Below are 21,624 nucleotides of genomic sequence, written 5' to 3' on the forward strand. Positions count from 1 at the left end.
TTTTCACCATCAAATGAATGACTTCACTTAGGCAAAACTCCTTACCCCTTGCCTACCTCCCTCCCATTCCCCAATGCCCCAGTTAGCCCTTGATCCTTCTTACACCCTGTTGCTATACCAGGAAAAAAGCAGTTTACTAGCTTCACACCAGTTGGCTCAGATCTGGAGGAAACAGGTCAAGAACTCTGAGAACACATCTAGGATCCCAGAAGGAAAATCTATTCCGAGTATACCTTCTCGGTCATCTAGATTCTAATATGTATATGCATTATGTTATGTTGTTTTCCATATATACTGAAATCAGACTGATTAATAGCAAATGTTGCAAAAAAAAAAAAAACCCACCAAATGATCTTGTCATCCTCTGATCAATTTGTAATCAAGCTTATCACTTGGTTTGGTAAAAGAAAATTCATAACCACTAATTTAAGTATAATCCATAAATTTAAATATAGTTTTCAAAAGTCAGGAGACAGGGAAGAAAAATAAAGAGATTCCATTAACCTCTCAAGAAACCTGAATAAATGAATCATTATTTATGGGCTAAATCTCTCTCCAAATAAATGGCTCTAAATATGAACTGCAATCTCAAAATCTCAAATTAATATCTTAAAATATTTAACTAGAGTTATTCCTCAAGCTAATGAGATAGTGTGGAACTTATGATCTCTATTTTGTTATCGAAATTCATTTTAATATTAGGTAAATCACCCTGAAATTAAAATCCATTCCCCCAACAGTAATGTCAATGACACCAATTAGGAATGACAAATAAACAAATAAATATAAATCCTACTATATTCCCTAGAGATTCCATACCCCTTGCTATATTTCAGTCCAGTGGGAGCTTCATTAATTATTTCCTACCTTATCTGCTAGCGAATGAAAGCCTCATTTGGATCATGATCCCTACCAATTGAAGAAGAAAAAAAAGACTTGTTCAAGTGCTATGAACACATTAGTGTTCTCTAGGGGAACCATCAATCTACTCAGGTATGAGTGAATTAAGTTTATAAATAGAATAACATGCATCCTCTATGTTAACTAATGTGTCCCTATCATTGAAGGAGCTCAGATAATACAGCCCTAGTCTCTAAGAGATATGAGATTTTCTAATTATCTTACAGTTTTGTGTGTGAGTGCCTGCAGAGGCTGAGATATTGAAACATTTGCCCAAAACAAAACCAACCTGAGACTTTTTAATACTGTAATTGAACCTAAGAGAATTAAGGAAGTCACATCAAACAACAGCTACGATAAAAATGCAGAACAATAATGGCTTTAAGTTAATTGATTTCTAGAGAGCACAAAGTAGCTCTATGGGCCTAGATAGTCTAGTTTCCATGCTCTATGTATCCTTTATGTAATGGGAATAATGACCATGAAAAATAAGACAAACATTTTGCAATGTTTCATAAAACATAAAAATCAACCCTTCCTGGGAATGAAACCCCATATATCCTTACCACACGGAATATCTCAGAGCTTAGCCTTAATACCACTGTGGTTGTATGGCACAAAATCCAACCTAGAGTGTAAAGAAAGGTTCCTCAATCCTTAGGTCTCACCATTTTCCCCAAACACAAAAGAATTATACACTTTTACTTCATTTCAAAAAGTCTCTTGCAATGCCTTAGATAATTCATTTTGCTTATATATCTTTGGCCAGAATAAAGGCAGAATATTAAATATATGATATGTATATAAACATATGAATAAATATTAATCTAATTATTTTAAAACAAATATAAATATTTGGCTCAGCATTGGTACAACTGTAGTCAATATCCACAGGGGCTATTTATTTCACTGATTTAAGAGGTGACTGATTCTTCAACAGTCAGTAGCTTAAGAAGCTGTGTATAAAAATGCCTTCATGTTCTGTGGCTTTAAAAATATGCCTTTGGTCTACAAAGTCATGAAAAATTAATCCAAGTACATTTGCACATAACACCAATAACTGGGAAAAAACAGCATATTTTCCATATTCACTAGTTATTCCTAATAATTACTATCATGACCACTTCTAGGTAAGTTAGCATTTCTGCCATTTTCACAGAAAATGTTAACTTGCATAATATCTCAGTAGCTCATTTCTGCTTTACAACACACAATAGTCACTCCTGGTTAACTCTGCTAATGGCAAGAAGATAGGGGAAAGGTTATTCCTAAATCCTTCATATTTCATTCTGAGGTACATAAACATTAATTTGAACAACAGATTTGGTTTTCCAAATAGTTTACTTGGCTACCTAGTTTCAGGGTATTTGTTGTTTCTTTGTAGTATATTGTTTTCTGTTTACAATTCTGCATGTTTCTAGCCTGGCTATTGAAAGGGAGACCATGGTTTTGAGCCTGAGTAAAGCCAACTCAGATGAGAAACTAGTTTTGGACAATATGTACAACAGGTAATTTGCAAATCAGGAAGCAGAAGTTAACTATTTGTGGATCAGCGATCAAAATCATTTAGCTCCTGGTACTCTGGATACAAATTCTCCTTCCAAGATACCAATGATGTTAAATAAATCAAAAACTTGACTGCAAATCAGCAACACCATGATCAGTGGATGTGGGAAAATCCCTCCCTAGACAACATTAAGATGCCTTCTTTAGCATTTTATTTCCTTGATGTATCTATTCTGGTACCATTTCATATTACCTACAGGCCTGAAAGGGAATATGTTGTAGCCTCACTTAGAGCCATAGCTCATTACTATACGCTATGTTTTTCAAAGCACCCAACTCATACCCTGGGATTAATTTATTTATCCGTAAATAAAGTAACCATACTTTCTGTACCTCAAATTGGGCCATATGGTCTGATATGTATTAGCATACTTTTTTATGAAGATACTGTAAGAAATTGGGACTGCTATGGAAACAGAGAACCAAGTCAGAAATAAAACTCATATCACAGTCCTAATCTTAATTTACATTTCAGAACTACACATTCCCATTTACCGCAAAAATAGCTCTGCTTCCTTCAATCCTGAACACAAACCACTCCATCAACATTCTTTCAAATAGGAATACTGATCTTCGTACTAGAAAGTAGGATTGTTTTCTAACCTGTAACAGTTACATTGGTTTGGATGACCCTGTGTTTTGAGTCAAGCTTCTTTGCAGGCAGGAAAACCAAGAAGTACCTTTTGTCCACACCAAATGTCCCTTGCCGAATTCAGAATGACTTTTGGGTCAGGAAGATTTCCTGGAACAGGCCCCTTTGCCACTGAATGACAACCCGTAATCATTCTATACTGTATCAATAAAAAACACACACACACACACACATAAAGAGGGATGTTACACTCTGCATCATGCACATGAGCACATCACATGCTCACCAAAAACTGTAAAACAAACCTAGGTGTATTTGCCACTTTACCTAGGAACAGCTGCGATGTGGTGGCTAAAGGTGCATCACAATCCTCAAAATCAACAACAGAGAACACCATTTCTGATTCTGTTGGGATGTGGAGATACTACTGTTTATGATTCCAGTGCAATTAAAAATAACTTTCTACTGGCTAATGTTGACTTTCTAAAAACTGGATATATATCTGAACTCAAAAGTATGTTCCATAGTTATTTCTTATGCATAGATTGGATTCTATTTCAACAGATGTTTTATGAAAACATTTTCACAAACCTTCAGTGATCCTGTTTAAAACTAATTTGACAAGCTGGGGCACCTGGGTGGCTCAGACAGTTAAGTGTCCAACTTCAGCTCAGGTCATGATCTCAGGGTTTGTGAGTTCGAGCCCCACATCAGGCTCTGTGCTGACAGCTCAGAGCCTGGAGCCTGCTTTGGATTCTGTGTCTCCCACTCCCTGTAATCCCTCACCTGTTCATGCTGTGTCTCTCTTTCTCAAAAATAAATAAACATTAAAAACAAAACTAATTTGACAAGGAAAGCAGTGACACTTGTGAAATACTACATGTGCTTAGGCATAAAATGAGTTCCCCAGCATAGGTCGGAACACTCGTTTACTGACAAGACTGTACTATAACAAAGCAAGAAATCAAAATGTTTACTTACCAACTTTCACATGTATTCAACTGGAGACTGAGTTATTTTTTATTAAGGGAATCCCTTCCCTTTCATTGTTAGAATAAAGAGCTTCAAAATACACCCTATTCATTCAGTTTCATTTACATTCTAAAAACTCAATCTCAAAATCTCTGGTTCTCTATTTAACCCAACAGTGAGATTTTAAACTGTTTTTGCTCTTATTACCTATATCAAGACCGATATGATTTGAATACTTAGAAAATATCCAGCTAGTCTAATAACTTCTTTCCACTCCAGAGAATTTTGGTGCTAAAAGGAATCAAGCGATAAGGTAGCACAACAGCCTGGTTGTACACTTAAAAACAAAACAAAACAAAACAAAACAAAAAACCTGAGAGTCAAGATGAAATGATGTGTCAATGTCAACGAGCCATCTCTCCACTCCCAGACCATCCATCATTCCTTTGGCACAAAAAAAGCTCTATTTTGCAGAAATTAAAAGGAGTATTTAGTCCTCTTTTCTCCATAACTGGTCTGCATAACTGTTTCCCTTTCAAACATTTAAAAGAGAGAACAATGTATCCACCCTTGAAAAAACTCTGGTTAGGATGACCTTCAAATATTGTACTTCTGGTAACATTATCATCTGAAAAGCAACTAGAGGATCCGAGGTTCCCAAAATTCAAATCTCTAAATTGGGCCACTTCTCTTTTATCTTACAGCCAAACGTGTGTGGTGGCCTCTGAGAGGAGAGTTTCCTAAATGTCAGTTACAAATAGCTTCTGAAAGCATATTACCCAGTAGATAAAATTTTTACAAATGGTACTAAAGCACCTTGCTTAGCTAGCTTTAACTTGGAAAAATGTTATACATTCACAGCTGCAATTGACACTTTCTCTACCTTCACACATTCTCTACAAGAGAAGTGTTCCATACAAAAGTGCCCTAGACAAATCTTGAGGGCTTGCATGCTTTCTTCTTAGTGTGGAATCAAGATTCAGACATCCTAAAATAAATGCATCTTGAAAGAAAATGCAAACCAACACACATACATGTAGTGATAACCTAATATTTGCTTTGGAAGCCCATGGCTGTCACTTCTTGTCTGTATTACACTTAAAAAAAACTATGTAAGATACAGGAAAATCCCAGGATCCCAAAAGGACTATATTTCTTGAATTCACAGAATTATCAAATCTAATACATATTGGCTAAATTTATTATAACTTTCAGCTTTAAAAAGGAGCTGTGGTAGAAATGTAATACCTTTTCCCTTCCAAGCATAGCCAAATCATTGCCATTGGGATTATTGAATGTTCAATAAACATCCAATGCTGGATAGCATTTAAATTATCTAAAATATAATCTGACCTAGTTGGGTACAGAAAAAGATACATGGTACCTCACTCACAGAGTCAACTTTTTTACAACAGGACATGCCGGGGATCTTTCTTTCCCCCAAGTGAAGAAACTGTAGCAATTATTCAATGAGAGGCTATCTTGTGTCTGCATATCCACTTCCTGTAAGGAGCTCAAAATTAAAGAAATTACCCATGAATTTCACGATATCCTAATAAAGCAGATGTAACTCTTGAGTTATTTTTTTTTTTTAACTTTTGTTTAATGTTTATTTATTTTTGAGAGAGCACAAGTGGGGGAGGAGCAGAGAGAGGAGGACAGAGGATCCAAAGCAGGTTCCTCACTGACCTCAGTGAGTCCATGAGGGGCCTGAACTCAGGCACCAGGAAATCATGGCCTGTGCCAAGGTCCCAAGCTCAGCGGACTGAGCCTCCCCGGTGCCCCATAACACAGGGGTTCTAATTCTTCTCTTTCCAGAGGAAGATTAAGCAATGTAGACATAACATCAGGCATTTATATGGAACTAGGCATTTCTGAGTTATCACGTGTTATTTGCTTTCCATAACAATTCTGTGAAGTAACGAAAGCCTTTGTGTGCCCTTTTTTTTTTTTTACTAATGAGGAAATTGGGGTGTGGAGATTAATGGTGACTTTTTCAAGTGAATAGTGACCAACCCAGATAGCCTTACTCCTAGTCTGTTTGTTATATTTTTGCTTCAAATCCAAAATATATTAAAATGACGTCTTTGAAATCTTATTACAAGATTGCATATCCTTGTTTTATCATTCACTATTGTCCACTGGAGATCTTTGGTCAGAACATTCAATCAACTCCCCCGCTTACTGCCTTTCATTCTCCAACAGGTATTCTTGAAAGGTATGTTTCTTTAAGTGGTGGGGATGGGGTGGGGAGAAGGGTGTAGCTTTGCTTTTAAATCTAACATGGATTTATTTTGAATTTCAAATATCATTAAAGATTTATGTTATTATCAAATGATGGCCTGGGATTTAAAAGCTTGAGAAAAGCTATTCTTGATCATTCTTTTCTTCCTTTCTTTTTTCTTTTTTTTTTTTAATTCACAGTTGTCAGAGTTCATTACGTGCTACATAGTATATTTTTCCCAAACCTCAGGACAACCATTTTATAAAGAATAGATGTTGAAGAAACATTAGAGAATAAGGCCTCTTATGCATTCTCAATTTGCTACTCTATATCTCATTATGACTTACTAGTGTAAGTCCGATTACTAGCTGTTACCTCACATTCTAGAACATCTTGTCATGATTTAAGTGCAGTTACATGTGTCACAAGTTCCCTTTACAAAACTGATAGCGATGGTGATATTGAAACCAAATGTTTTGACACAATCCTTCTTTGTATCATTTTTAGCAAGTGGAATGCTAAATTCTGAGGTGAATCCCCACCCTGTGCCTTTATGCAGCTGCACAAAGAAATAAACTTAATAAATCTAGCATTTACGTTGCACATTTAATAGAAAGCTCTTAAGCCATAATCACTGTAGCTGCTGGGCATCTTATTTTCTTCAAGAATTCTTTCAGTGCATGCATTAACTTTGGTTAAATTATTCTGCATTTAAAAGGCAGAAGAATAATTAAAATAGTATGGTTTCAGAAGCATCATTGTCACAGTCCAATCTCTAAAAGATTCCGTTGCTAAATTTTACTTCAGAGTCCCTTTGCAGATCAGTTATTTAGATTTTAAAAGAAGGGAACCATGTGCTGTTATCTGCGTGGCCATTAGTCTCACACAAAGAAAAGAAGAGAACATAAAATAAGACTAAGAAATCATTCTTCCAATGATTGTCACTGAACTGCTACATTAGTAAACACTCACAGTAGGAAGTCTCTCTCAATCTCCATCATATAAAGTAGTGCAAAGGAAAAAAAAATTCCAGTCCTGTTATCTGTGAACAAAACTTGTTACATTTTCTCCGATTTCACTTCTTCCATTATTGTTAGGCATTTCCTGTCATATCTTCCCCCAAATTAATAATAAAATATAATCAATTTCTAAAGGCCCCTGAAGCCTTTTTAAAAGTTAATTTCCAGTTAAAAATAAACTTTAATTAAATCCAAGATAAAACTGTGACCTATATTCTATTAAATAATTCACTTTCCTTTTTTTTTTCCCCTACACAGTAATTCTTACAATTTTTAAAAAACAACCATGGAATCCAAAGACATGAGATGCTATCAGAGCACTGATAAATGACTGCTCAAATTCGTTAGTTCTTACATAGTAAATACTTCAAAATGCCAACTCTTCCCATCACTGCACAATTACTAACAATGTTGACAATTTACTTGTACATACATACATACACGCACGCAGCATGTGTGCGCGCGCGCGCACACACACACACACACACACACACACACACAAACACACATATACTTTCTCTCCACAGAACCACCTTTACTTTTAACATCTTTTCCAGTTAGTGTGCAAAATTCTTGCATTCTAATAAAAAATATAAAGATAAGATTTGCTCCTATTTTAGCCTCCCTCTTCTCCAAGATGTATCATTTATTTGATATGTAATACAAGTTGAGTAACAATTATGTCACGTATAACCATTAAATGGTGTACTACTATATGCATTAGATTCGTTTGCATATTTCATTTTCATAACTCCACTCTCTATGCATAAATATATTTGGAGATACTGGGGCTGGGGGTGGGGGGAGGCAGTGGCAGGTGGAGAACAAGATTCACACATCAGTCTCCACAGCCTTCGCATTAGAACAGTTGTTTTTATCTGTCTCACTGTCGTCCCCCTTTCCCTGACACTTCTCCTCCTTTGCACAGAGAGATTCCTTAACTCCTTCTTCCATCTCTAGATACTCTGACTTGTCCCCCAGGGAAGAAGAAGTAGAGCTCCGGAATTTCTTCAGCAAATTAGAAGGGAGGTATGGGCAACTGACTGCGTTCTGTGTCAGCTGTGTCTGTTCCTCATTCTCAGTCTCTCTGTGGTAGAAATAGTTAAAGTTAGAGACAATCACTGGCACTGGCAAAGCAATGGTTAAGACACCTGCAATGGCACACAGGGACCCCACGATCTTGCCCCCCACAGTGATGGGCTTCATGTCCCCATAGCCCACAGTTGTCATGGTCACCACGGCCCACCAAAACGCATCTGGGATGCTTTGGAAATGGGTGGTAGGTTCATCTGCCTCTGCAAAATACACAGCACTGGAAAACAGGATGACCCCAATGAAGAGGAAGAAGATCAGAAGTCCCAGCTCCCGCATGCTGGCTCTGAGGGTGTGGCCCAGGATCTGCAGGCCTTTGGAATGCCTGGAGAGTTTGAAGATCCGGAATACTCGGACCAGACGGATGATCCTGAGGATAGCGAAGGACATGGCCTGCTGCTGCTGACCATTGCCACCCCCCTGCTGCTGGGCCAGATCAGTGCCCAGGGTGATGAAGTAAGGCAAAATGGATACAATGTCAATGATGTTCATGATGTTTTTGAAGAAGAGTGCTTGGCTGGGACAAGCAAAGCAGCGAACCACAAACTCGAAGGAAAACCAAACAATACAGACTGTCTCCACGATGAAGAAGGGGTCGTTGAAGATGGTGTGCCCTGAGTTCTCTAGGTGGGGTGCCGAGGTGTCATTCGACAACCCACTGTGCCCGCCTGCACTCAGTGCCATGATGAGATCCCTGTCGTCCCGAAACTCAGGTAAAGTTTCCAGGCAGAAAATGACAATGGAGATTAAGATGACCAGGACAGAGACGATGGCTATGCCCCTTGCTGGACTGGAACTCTCCGGATACTCAAACAGAAGCCAAATCTGCTTTTTAAATTCATTCTCTGGCAAGGCCCTGTCCTCCTCTTCTCTCACAAAGCCCTCGTCCTCCCGAAACTTGAGCAGGGCCTCCTCTCCCAACTGATAGAACTTCACCTCCTCAGTGAAGATATCAAAGGGGACATTGACTGGCCTCTTGAGGCGGCCTCCTGATTGGTAATAATATAAGATGGCATCAAAGCTAGGCCTGTTTCTGTCGAAAAAATACTCATTACGCAAAGGGTCAAAGTACTGAGTCCTCTTCTCAGGGTCTCCCAACAGAGTCTCTGGAAACTGGGCCAGAGTCTTCATCTGGGTCTCAAAGCGCAGGCCCGACACATTTATCACCACACGTTCACAACAGTCACTGTAGCGGACTGAACTATAGCCACCGCCGCCCCCGTCATCCTGGGGCAGCAGGTCCGTGTAGGAACATTCATCACCATGGTCATCCTCACTATAGTAAAACCTTCCTTCCTCTTCCTCCTCCTCCTCCTCCTCCTCCTCTTCCTCTTCCTCACTCAGTTCCCTCAGAATCTTCTCCTCAGAGCCACTGGGCATCAGGTCGGAGCAATGAGGAAAGCTGCTCTGGCGGTGGTGGACTCTCCTCTTCTCAGGCCGCTGGCGCCTCCTCCTCCGACTACCCCGGCTGCCCTGAGGGTCATGGGAGGTGCAGGCCCCACGCGACTGGTGGTGGTGGTGGGAGCTCCCTCCAGAACCCCCACTGCCCTCCACAGCAGCTGTGGCAGCTGCCACGGCGGCTGCCGCAGCTGCCCTCGAGTGAGCAAGCCTCTCCCGCTCCCGTGCCCTAGCCTGGGCCGCGTAACCATAAGGCATGTGACTGTTGCACCCTGAGCTCTCCGCACTCACCATTGCAACCTCCATGGTGGTGGTTTTTGGAAATGGCTGGTTCCAGTTGTAGAAGAAGAAGAAGAAGAAAGAAAAATAGGGCAGCTTCTTTTGTCACCAAATGAAGGTAAGTTTGGAACCCTTAAGCAGATTGCTTGGAAGACTAAGGATATTTTCAGTCCAACTTTGCATTTTCTGTTTTTAAATCAGCACGCCCCATGCTCTCTGTTCCCAGGGATTCAACATTGCTCTCCAGAGCTTGGCTGGTCTAGATAAACAACCTAGCACTCTCAGGCCTAAGTCAGAAAATGTTGGGGTCTCCCAAACACCTGTTTCAGGGTGGCTGTTCAAATTTGGAAATACGTCTAGGGTGGTTGGTGATGATGCTGCAAGATTCAAAGGCAGCAAGTGTCTGACAGCCAGCAGTTGTGCCTAGAAAATGGAATATATTTTTCTGCCATGGAAATTGTCCAAAGCTCAGTCCATCAAATTTAAATAAAATGCAAATAAGCCTTTAGTCTTAGCACTTGCCTTCTAGTGATGGCTTGACCCATGTTAACATGTGGCTTGAAGTATGTCCAGCCATTGCTGCTCAAAGCCTATCAGGATGATTCTCCAGGTGCTCCCCTTAAGTTCATCATAGGCTTCCTGGACCCAGGGGCAATGCCAAGCTATTGAAAGAGGCAAAGACCTTGGGAGGTAGAGAAGGTACAAGATGAGGTGTCAGCAGGAGCAAACCCAGCTCTGAGGTCTCCATAGAAATCAAGGAAATGCAGAGCATCCTTCAGCTAAAATCATGCAGAAGAAGTACTTCACCTGAAAAAGGAAGGGAAATAAGCATAGGAGAAAAATAAAAAGAAGAATCAAATCATAAAGAGCAAACAGCGTTTCCTTCCCATACAGTTCTTTTTCTTGTCCTCAAGCAAACCATATAAAGCACCAAGGGGCCACAAATTTCCAAGGAGTATGGGGCAGGTTGTTAAATCTCCTCCCTCACTAAACCATCCTTCTTCCCTTCTTCTTTGGTTATTATTTCGGCTCAGTCTATTTTCACGGCAACTCAATTATTTTTCTTCTCTCCACTCTCGACCCACATGGCTCTTCCTTCAGCTCTCCCTTTCACTCATGCCAGGTCTTAATTCTCGCTGTCATTTTCTTCATGTCACAACAATAATGCTGTCACTTTATAGCTGCTTCCATCATTCAGTGATCTCAAGGCAGTTTTTAAAATTTCCACTCATCAAATATTTCTGAATTTAGTGCCTTTCCACCCCTCTCTGTCTTGATTCAGGATTAGAGCAGTTGGAAAAACCAGTTCTCTTTAATCCAGGCTCCATCACTTCCACAAGATTCAATCATCTCATCTATGAAGTGTGGGTCATAATACAACCTCCTCCATCCCACTTTGTAAGGTTTGAATGAGACAATGAATGTTGATAGAATAGCACCGACATAATGAATATCAATACACACTGGACGGTAACCTAAGCTTTTATCATCTATCTACACACCCCCAGATGTATATGTCCTTATACCATACTGTCTGAATTAGGGGAGGACAGAATGTGAGGACATCCAAAACATTTTGAGACTCATCAATGGCCTGTATTAAGTTGGCACTTCTTGACTCCCTGAAGCATGTCCCTGTTGTTGTTTTTCTGTTCCCCAGACTCCAGAACACTCTCTACCACCCACAGCCTAGGAGCTAATCCCAGTTTCCACTTCTCTGATAATCATCTTCTCTCCTTGCTGCTTCCTCCATGTTCACCTCAATGCTTCCTCCTACACTCTTCTCAAGAGACTATTTCCTTATGTTTCAAATCCCAGTTTGTGTGGACTTCATTTTCAGCCTGTCATACTTCCCCCCATAATTTCATCCATGATCTCCCATCTCCCAACTCCCTCTGCCTCTCCCTGACTCTCTCTGCCCACCTTTGTCTCCAACGTGCCCACTTGCTGATCATGTCTTCCTTGCAGCCCCAATCTGGCTCCACCGTCACTTGGTAATCCTGGCCTTTCTTCTCAGTTGGCTCTCTCTAGGTCAGGCTAATTCATTTCCTCAGCCAAGACCTGTAAAAACTGCCCCAATCTCCTGTCTCCTATGCTTTTGCATTCACTGTGTCCAACAGGACTTCCAAGAATGCAGACAGTAGCCCAGAGACTTGGGGAGGATAATGCCAGTCAGAATCCAGGGCATCTACCAGGTTCTGTTACTGGAAGCACTTGGGAAGCAAGAGAAATGGCTTTCTGGAGCTATGAACAGGATTCAGCTCCTGACCACCTGCTGCTTCTTGCTGAATCCTGTCAGGCTAGAAACCTAAACCTACCAGAGTTTTATGAAGTGACAAAGCAGAGAAGGGACAAACAGAGGGCTTCCCAATCATCTCACACTCTCCTAGGGCAAGAAGTGAGCTTTATTGGGACACATAAAACCCAGAAAATACACTTCTGAAGGTATCTCAAATGACAAGCCCCTTCCTTTGCCTGACTCCTAACATCATCAAATACTCTGAAATGTTTACCCTCAGAAGGTCTCCAAATCTCTACTTACAAAACTACCCTGGGGTTACATTTATTCTGGAAGGTCAGGCCACCACCTTTTAAAGACTTTCACAGGCTGAAGAGCCTGAGAGTTTGCTCAGTTTCTTTCCCAGCTCCCTCAAAGCCGTTACAATACACTATTTAAATAAAACCCCAATAGAACCAAAGTGCCTGTATATTTGTGTACTATGCACACCCCTCTCCCAACTAATTGACTCCCAGAAGGTCATGAATTAGTAGGTCTTCCGATATCCCATCAATTCTGCAGGAGATAGAGACCTGCCCTCATCTGGCTCTACACTATTTACTTTATGTATGTATGTATGTATTTATTTATTTATTTATTTATTCATTTATTTATTTATTTACTTATTTTTGTTTGTTTGTTTGTTTTCTTCCTCCCCCACCTTACAAAAAGCAAATTACCTTCCTTTTAATTGGCTACCAGTTACCTCACTATCCCTAACCTAGAAGAAGATGATGATGATGATGAAATAGAAGAAGAAGAGGAGGGCGAGGAGGGAACAGGAGGGAGAAGGAAAAGAATAAGAAAAAAAGAAAAAGAATAAAAAAAAAAGGAAAAAAAAAAAAAAACCTTCCACACAGCAAAACTCATTTAAAAATCTCTCTTCCTTTCCAAGGTATTCCTGTTTCGGAGAATCTATTCAATCCGACTCCCGGGAGCCTTGATGGGGGAGACCTTTGCAGGGAAATTTCCTTTCCTCTTTAACACCATTAAACTAATAGGATTTAGCAGACTACCTATTCCCGAATCCCTGTGCCCCCCCCCAAACAACAGCCAAGCATGCCTCCCCTCCTCCTCTCACCCCCCAACAAGGAGGCTGTTTTCCTCTCTCAGTGCTAATTCCTGCAACTGGCTTAGGGTGGTACCTGAACCTATCAGAGAGAGAGAGAGAGAGAGAGAGAGAGAGAGAGAGAGAGATTGAATCAAAAAACCAACACCGTGAGAAATATACACTTCAACGCACGCCATTTATACAGTCCCTATGTGCTGCTGAAATGCTCGGAAAAGGCACGCAAATCCAAATGCTGGGGGAGAGAGCAATTCAAACCCGTTCGCCAGCTGTTCCCAAAGAAACAGAACCGGTGAGTCTGGGATGAGGCAAAAGGATGCTAAATCTAAACCCCACCTCGTTGGGAAACGACATGTTTAATCGCGCCCTCCCCTCCAGACCTAGGTTCCCGCTCGGGCACATTAAGCAGGGCGCACGCACCCCATCCCCGGGGTTAGGAAAATAACAACTGTTGGCCCCCCCGGAGCGCCGCGCTGCATCTGCACCTCCCTTCTTCCACCTCCTGGTTTATTTTTAACCGCCTTCCATTCATGTCCTTCTGCCACATCCCCCAATATTATTTATCCCTCAAATGTCCACTGTTTCTTAACAGCCAAAAGAGAAGAGTGGAGGAAAGAGAAGAGAGGTATCATACTCACCGTTCCCAGGCGGAGTGAAAAATAAATATAAAGAAAACCCCCGCTCGGTTTGTCTTTCCCCCTCAAGCTGCAACAGCTGGAGGAGGGGAAGAATGTTCTTGGGGGTAGAAGGAATCACTCCGGTGTGGCAGGTGGAAGCTGCAAAATATCCACGGAACAAGTTCTGTTGCCTGGGGGCACAGAGTCCTCACTGCTGGAGCCCAGGGTGGGGATCAGGGCTGCCCCGAGGAAGACCCCAACACTTCTGGTTCCTCTGGAGTTCAGCACAGGTGGGCACGATTGGGAAAGGAAGTCAAGGTTCCCCAGAAAAAGAAAATCCTAGACAGCAGCGATCACTTGTTAAGCCCAAATTCCTCCTCCAATATCCATCCCTCTCCCTCTCGCTGGCTGCAGAAGCAGCACACGCCTCCCCTGGCCGGGAACGCGCGCCGGCCGGGGGCGGGGCCAGGGCCGTGCCGAGGGTGTGGCGTGCAGGCGGTCGCCTGGGGCACCTCCCCGCGCCGCGGGGCGGGCGCAGTCACGACGCCTGCACCGCCCGCCCCCAAGCTCGGACCCCGACGCCGAGGCTTCGGGGAGCAACAGGGAGCAGTTCCGGGAGCCCCTGGCCGCCTCCCCCAAAGGCGAAGCCCTAGTTTCCGAGGGAGAGGTGTCCGCGCTGGAGCTGATATCGGGGTCCCCACGGCAGAGCGGGAGCCCAAGACGGAGGTTGGGAGGGGAGACCTCGACGGGAGGTCCAGGCTTGCCGACCGGGTGCTTGTGCGCGGCTTCTCTCCCTGACCCGCTTTCTCTACGGCTCAGCGCACACACGCACCCGCATAACGGGTTTGTGGGTTTGTGGGGTTGGGAGCCCGGGTGCATCTCTAGCTAGGCCGCTAATCGGGAGCCCCCCAGTCGCCTATGCACGCGCCGATTCCCCTTGGTCTCCCCCTCCATTGCACGGCTTGTCTGCCTCGACTGGCGGCGGCGGTGGGGGTGGGGGTGGGGGGTCGGGCCTCAGGGCGCAGAGGAGGCCGACTTTATAAGTGTGCTTGACCCGAGTGAGGGGTGGATTGCAGAAATTGGAATCAAGCCCAGGTTAAGAGTTGCGCACCAGAGGCACGAGTCCAAGTGGAAGAGACTCAGAGGGCTCCCGGCCCGGGGGTGGAGGCCCCTGGAAAGAGTGCAGGAGCCCTCGGCGAACCTGTTGCAATAAGAACACATTTCGGCCAGAGGTTTGGCTCCCGGGAGATCTTTATGATAGAGGTCGGAGTTCTACACCACCTACCTTCACTGAACAGCAAAAACAAATGTAGTACCCCGCGGGACAAGCCAGAGCGCCCACAGCGGCGTCCTCGCCCTCGCGGGGGCATGGACTCCTAGGTTGCTTATTAGGCATCAAGCATATGAAATGCCCCAAGACAAGGATGTAAAATTGCAATTCCCATACATCCACTCAAAGAAGGTTAGCGGTGGAAGTGCGAATTTTTACACACACATAACCACCCAGTCTCCAGGCACCTTTCCAACTCCCTCTGATGGACCAGACAAACACTAGGACGCACACCAGGACTGCTGGAGTAAATCCGACCTTGGGCGGGTCACTTGGCGCTGAGGCGGCCACTGTCGGCCTCAGCTGGCAGCTTTGTTCGATGGCCCTATTGGGCCTCCTCCTTTTGTGGTGCTCGATTAATTATTAAGAGAAATATTCCCGAGCTGAATTATAGATATGCTCTGCTCTCACCTAACTGCTGTTGGCTCAGCGAAGGACACCTGGAGGACTTCTTTTCGTTGTCTGATTTTTTTTTTAATCTTTTAAAATAATAAAATAATAAAAATAAAATAGCTAAAAAATTCACATTATAATCAGTGAAAAGAAAGAAAAAGAAAGAAAGAAAGAAAGAAAGAAAGAAAGAAAGAAAGAAGGAAAGAAGGAAAGTAAAGGACAGAAGAAAGAGGAAGGATGGAAGGAAGGAAGGAAAGAAGGGGGGGACTGAGAGAAAGAACTGATGTGCGTGGTGGTTTTCCTAACTTCTTCTAGCTAGTACACCTTGAATTTTTGTCCTGAATAAATTTACCTGTGATCTTCTGGCCTCAACCAGGGGAGGAGGAACTGAGAGAAAGGTACCTCCACACTGGCTCAAGTAGGGAGGGTGGATTTCTTCAAAAGTAAAAGTGGTCACGTGCTCTGGTTGAACCCTCCCTCTGTACCTCCATAATGTGATGTAGACGCTGTACAGTTTCACACATACCAAAAGCAGATATTTGAGCTTATTGCTGTCTCATGAGAAACATGTTTCTTGGGATGGTAGAAAGCAGGACTGAGAACACAAGATCTTGGGACTGGTTTCCCAAAAGCGATTTGTGAGACCTATCCAGAGCAACTGAGGAATGCTTTCAGAGAGATGAAAACAGAGAGCGATATGAAGTACAAAAGATGACAGCTATATTGAAGTTTGGGTATTTTAATTGGATCATGTTAAAACTTTATGAATTATGTCTCCGTGTGCCCTTTCTTGTTTGTTCCTTTCATGGCCCAGAGAATTTTAAGATTTAAAAATGTCTGAGGACTTTATAAATACTTTGTACTTCTTAGGTATCGGGAATCTGAATTACTAAAGCACCACAGTGACAACACAGCTGACGGAAAACCACTCTTACCAAGACAGTCATTCAGGTCATACAAGGAGGACTTATTGAGGACTCGATCGAGGCAAGTAACACTCATCGAGTACCCACCTAATACCTGGCTCTGTGTAAGTTCTTTGCATGCATATTGTCTAATTTTATCTGCATAAGGAAACACGTTATATGGTAGGCACTATTTTATTTACATTTTATGGAGAAGGAATTGAGGTTTACAATGGTTAACAAACTTGCCTAAAAGTTATATAGCTAACTATGTAACAGAACTGGGCCTTTAACATCAGACTCAGCAAGCAGGATGGACCCTGTGCTAATGATGTAACACCATGTGTTCTGTGCCCATTTGTCCTCACAAAGGAATGGCTGTTTCAGATACATAGATTATGAAACAAGGGGGTATGTGCTATGATGAAGGTATGAGAGTGGTGTTCCGGGGATACAAAGAATAGAGTAGCATCTAACTGGGGGAAGCAAGGAAAGATTGACCAGGAAAGGGGAAATGTGTCTGAACAATGGCGAGAATAAAGTTTATGCAGGCATGTGTCATCAGGGTGAACCAAGAGTAACTAGGATATGGGGCGCCTGGGTGTCTCAGCTGGTTAAGCTTCGGACTTTGGCCCAGGTCATGATCTTGCAGTTTGTAAGTTCAAGCCCCGTGTTGGGCTCTGTGCTGACAGCAGAGCCTGGAGCCTGCTTCAGATTCTGTATCTCCCTCTCTCTCTCTGTTCCTCCTCTGTTCATGCTCAGTCTCTCATTCTCTCTCTCTCTCTCTCTCTCTCTCTCTCTCTCTCTCTCTCTCTCAAGAATAAATAAACATTAAAAAAATTTAAAAAAAAGAGTAACTAGAATCTGATTGATAGGTGGGGTCCAACTGGGAAGAACATTCTGCTCCCCAGCCTTCACCCATCTCTCTCTCTCTCTCTCTCTCTCTCTCTCTCTCTCTCTCTCTCACACACACACACACACACACACACACACACACACACACACACACCTCTTTGCCCTTTCTTTATAAAGCAAATGAGAAACCTTCCATTTCTCTCCCTGAAATTCTCTTAAAGAATCCCAGAAATTCACATACACAGTAGCAGAAAGATTTTTTGCTTGTGACCAACAAAATCTACCTTGTCTCAGTCCCCGAAATCTATTTTCCTTGGAGAGGAAAAACTCATTTTCTAACCTTTCTTAGTCATTGACTAGTCAACATTCTTTAAGCTCCTCATCTCCAAATACACCTTTTACCACAAATAATTTCTCCCTGGCTTTGAATTCTCTCAGTGGTGGTACATATGTTCCAGACCACACTATGAAGTCTTTGTTTATATAGAAAGGGGCAAAGGGCATTAGATCTTCCTTTGTACAAAGCAGATAGGAGGCCCTGAGGGATACAAACTAAGTCCATTATAAATGTTTTTGTTCTCTTTGGGGACTGTGATCCCCAGTGAATTGCAATGTTCTATTTACTTCTCTCTCTCCCTAAGAAGCCTTCAACCCTTCCCTGAAAATAGGCACTGTATCCCAAGCAACCAGTGCAAAATACCTGATCCAGAGTAGGCACTGGATAAGAATGTAATAAAATGAATGAATAATGGAAGAGGCTGGCTTTCTTTCGTTTGCCAAAAACGTTCAGCGCATGTGTTGGGAGAAAAAAAAAAGAAGATGGTTTTTTGCCTGCTTACTCCCAGCCTCTCAACTATCTGACTTTTAAAATTCTGAAGGATGTGAAAATAAAGTCCTAGGAAAGTTGATCTCATGCTTCCCATTCCCAAATTTATGGATGTGGATGTTCTGTTCTGCCCATATAATTCCTTGTAAAATGTAGATCACTCAGCCAGTTTTTCCTTATACATGGATTTTCAATGACTGTCCATTACCATTCCCCATTCCTGATTCCATCTTATCCATATCAGTACTGGTGAGGTCTTAAGATGTAAGAAAAGCATATTTACTTTTTTTGACAGTGAGGAAACATCATCCCTGCAGAGGAAGACTGACTACTTTCTTCCTGACTTTCTGATCACAACATTGCCCCAGGCACAATGGGCAGCAGGATATCCTGCACCTGCCTGGGGAGGATGCCTGTGGTCTAGAAGGTGCAAGATGAGTCAACATACTTAGGTGGTAGGGGTCTGTCTGGTAGAAGTCACACAAGGGGCAGAGAGAAGCAGTAACGTAAGTGAAGCTAGAAAGAAAAGTCCTAAGGCAGAAGGAGCCCCAAGGCAAAGGCTAACTGAACAAGAATGGCACTTGTGAGGATAAGAAAAGATAAGCAGACCACACTATGGTTTAGGGAAGGAAAGTGAGGGTGGACGTGGATATGCCATGCTCAAGAGTTGGAACTAGGGGCTATGACAAAACACTGCATAAAAGGATTCACAACCCTTCTTTTATCTCTACATGGAGGACAGATGGGGTTCATACGCATAGTGCATTGCCCTAGGCAAACTTAGATCAGCAGTGGCAGCATCTACTAAATAGACTGAGTTACAAGCATTTCTGGTCTTCCTGGCTGCAATGGTATCCCTTTCTCTCCATCTATGAATGCATCTCGGAGGCCAAGTGAGTGAAATTGAGTTGGCATAGTCTAAATTATCTCTGAATAGTTTTCTAAATGCAAATCCATCAAAAATGCCCTTTAATTGAAGCAAAGCACCCCACCTTGAACAGTGATACACTGATGTGGGGTGACATCCCCTCTGTCAGATCTACTCTTCCACAGTGAAGTACAGTCTTCCTTTTAGCTCTTTGTTCTACTTTCCTTATACCTAAGTGGAAAATAGGGCAATTGTGGAGACTCACTCAAATAAACTTAGGTGCAAATAAAAATCACCCACAACCTTGTCTTGGCACCAATCAGGAGCAAACCTGGGGCAGAGGTGAATCAAGTGAGGTTTAGGTATAGAATGGTGTTATTTCCTATAGACACTACCACCACCATGCCTTTTGTAGTAACTTCTATTAGTTTACATCAAGGAACTTTCCCATATACCTACATATAGGCCTTTTCATAAAAATAAGAGGTCATGGCATACTTCCTGCCAAAACTATGTTCCAAACCCCCCAGAATCCCTTTTAAATTCAGTCAATAACCATGGATGGCTTTTTATTCCTTGCTACCGGAGAATCTATAATGAAACAGAAGTTGTAACTGAGGACAGCACATCCTGCCTTTTAGAGAATAAGCAGCAGAGTGTCAGACCCTGGGGAGGAATCTGGGAACTACATTTACAAATCAGGACACCTGGGGATAGCAATCATCATCGCCTTTTATGTAAATGTGAGTGGAATTCAGATTGTAGAACTGTGAACATTTCTCTCTGCCCAGGGCTGTCTTCTTAACCCCTAGAAGAGTCCCCTACTATCCATTCCCTAGCCCTTTGGGGGAGCATGTGCTAGACAAGAGCTTTCTGACAATTAACCAAATCAGAAGGAGAGGTATTCAGGGTGATGGCATCTTGGAAGAGGTGTGTAAACATTCTTATGATGCAGAACAGAGGCCTATTATGAGCTTTGGTGATGCCTGTTCTAGGGAGTGAATGGTGTTGATCAAAATCAAACTGGGGGAGTAGGGGAAGGAGTCAACTCTTACAGCAGAATCTAGCCTTTCCTATTTTAAGAGGCAGAGAGAGAGAGAGTGCATAAGAGGTGGGAGGGAAGGGGGGGGGAGAGAGAGAGAGAGAGAGAGAGAGAGAGAGAGAGAGACAGAGAGAGAGATCCTAAGCAGGCTCCGTACTGTCAGTGCAGAGCCCAATGCAGGGCTCAATCTCATGACTATGAGATCATGACCTGAGCCTAAACCAAGAGTAGGACACTTAACCCACTGAGCCACCCGGGCACCCCTCCAGCACACTAATTCTAACAGCATCTTGCCAGATTGTTTTTAAAGTCTTGGGAAATCTTTGGTACTCTTACTTTTACAGGACCTTTCTGGCATTGTATCTAGCATATTTAAAATGCTTACACATTCCATATTAAAGGTTATGTCAACTATTTTACAATTGAGTTGCAACTGACTAGTAGACAGTATAATACTGACATTTCACAGTATTTTTCCCACTGTATTTCAGAGCTAATCATTTCATTTTCAGAGCATAAACACTTCATAACCTTGTGAAAAGCTTATAGGCACAAGTCATGGCCCAGAAACAAACTATAATCCCTGAACAAAGAAGTAGCTCCTTGATTAGTATCAATTATTTTAAGATTTTTGGCTTTTTAAGGAATTATTCACTAATCTCATTGGCTGATAAAGTCTGGATGAAAAGTATCCTCCTTCACCTGTTTATTTGCGTATGAATATATGCTGACGTATGTGAATGCATCCTGTGTTTATGTTGTCTTCTATGTTGTGTGTAAGCTATAATGGGAAAGCTAATTATTAAAGTCTGCAAACGCACCCAGAGGCTACTGTGAGCGATGCATCCAAAAAAAAAAATCTAAAAATAACTAAGTAATAAATAACCATTTGCAGATGGGAATTGTTCATGCAGTTTTCTAAACAACAGCAGATTTCTTTAAGATATGTTTTTTTTTAATTTTACTAAGTGTACTAAATCTTCTGTACTTAAAGGCAGATAATTTGAATAAGAGTGACATAAAATTGACTGCCTCCAAATTAGAGTTATTTTTAAGACAATATCAAACCATCGCTCTCATCTTAAAATAGCTTTACACATGCATATTCTATGTTAGTTAAAAGCACGAAGAGAGTCATTTCTGAAAGGCAGGGCAATTTTTTTAGCAATTATATTAGCAACTATTTTAGAATACTACAATTGCTAAAAATGTAAGGGCTACTCTTCAAAATAATATCATGATTGCTTAGTGTTATATTTGTTCGGGTTCACACGAAATAAAAAAATAAAAATAAAAAGGATAAAAAAGGAGACTAAACTAGAGCTACAAAGTTCATTATAGTCTGGGAATACTTTGCAGAAATAGTCAGAAAGCTGCAGTTTTCAGCAAGGAAAGATGA

The 21,624-nt window shown here is 42.0% G+C and overlaps 1 protein-coding gene across 1 annotated transcript; it reads right to left on the minus strand.

Annotated features, from left to right (window-relative positions):
* Positions 1 to 7,900: 7,900 nt before the first annotated feature.
* On the minus strand, positions 7,901 to 14,149 carry KCNA4 (potassium voltage-gated channel subfamily A member 4). Its single transcript, XM_047878514.1, has 2 exons — positions 14,028 to 14,149; positions 7,901 to 10,849 (listed from the first exon to the last, which is right to left on the minus strand). The coding sequence occupies exon 2, from the start codon at positions 10,067 to 10,069 to the stop codon at positions 8,105 to 8,107; it is 1,965 nt and encodes a 654-aa protein (XP_047734470.1). The 5' UTR covers positions 10,070 to 10,849; positions 14,028 to 14,149; the 3' UTR covers positions 7,901 to 8,104.
* Positions 14,150 to 21,624: the final 7,475 nt, after the last annotated feature.

The sequence above is a fragment of the Prionailurus viverrinus genome, chromosome D1 (assembly GCF_022837055.1).
Source record: "Prionailurus viverrinus isolate Anna chromosome D1, UM_Priviv_1.0, whole genome shotgun sequence".
NCBI lineage: Eukaryota > Metazoa > Chordata > Mammalia > Carnivora > Felidae > Prionailurus > Prionailurus viverrinus.

Coding starts and splice junctions, on each gene's coding strand:
- KCNA4 (XM_047878514.1), bottom strand. CDS start 10,069: ATGGAGGTTGCAATGGTGAGTGCGGAGAGCTCAGGGTGCAACAGTCAC.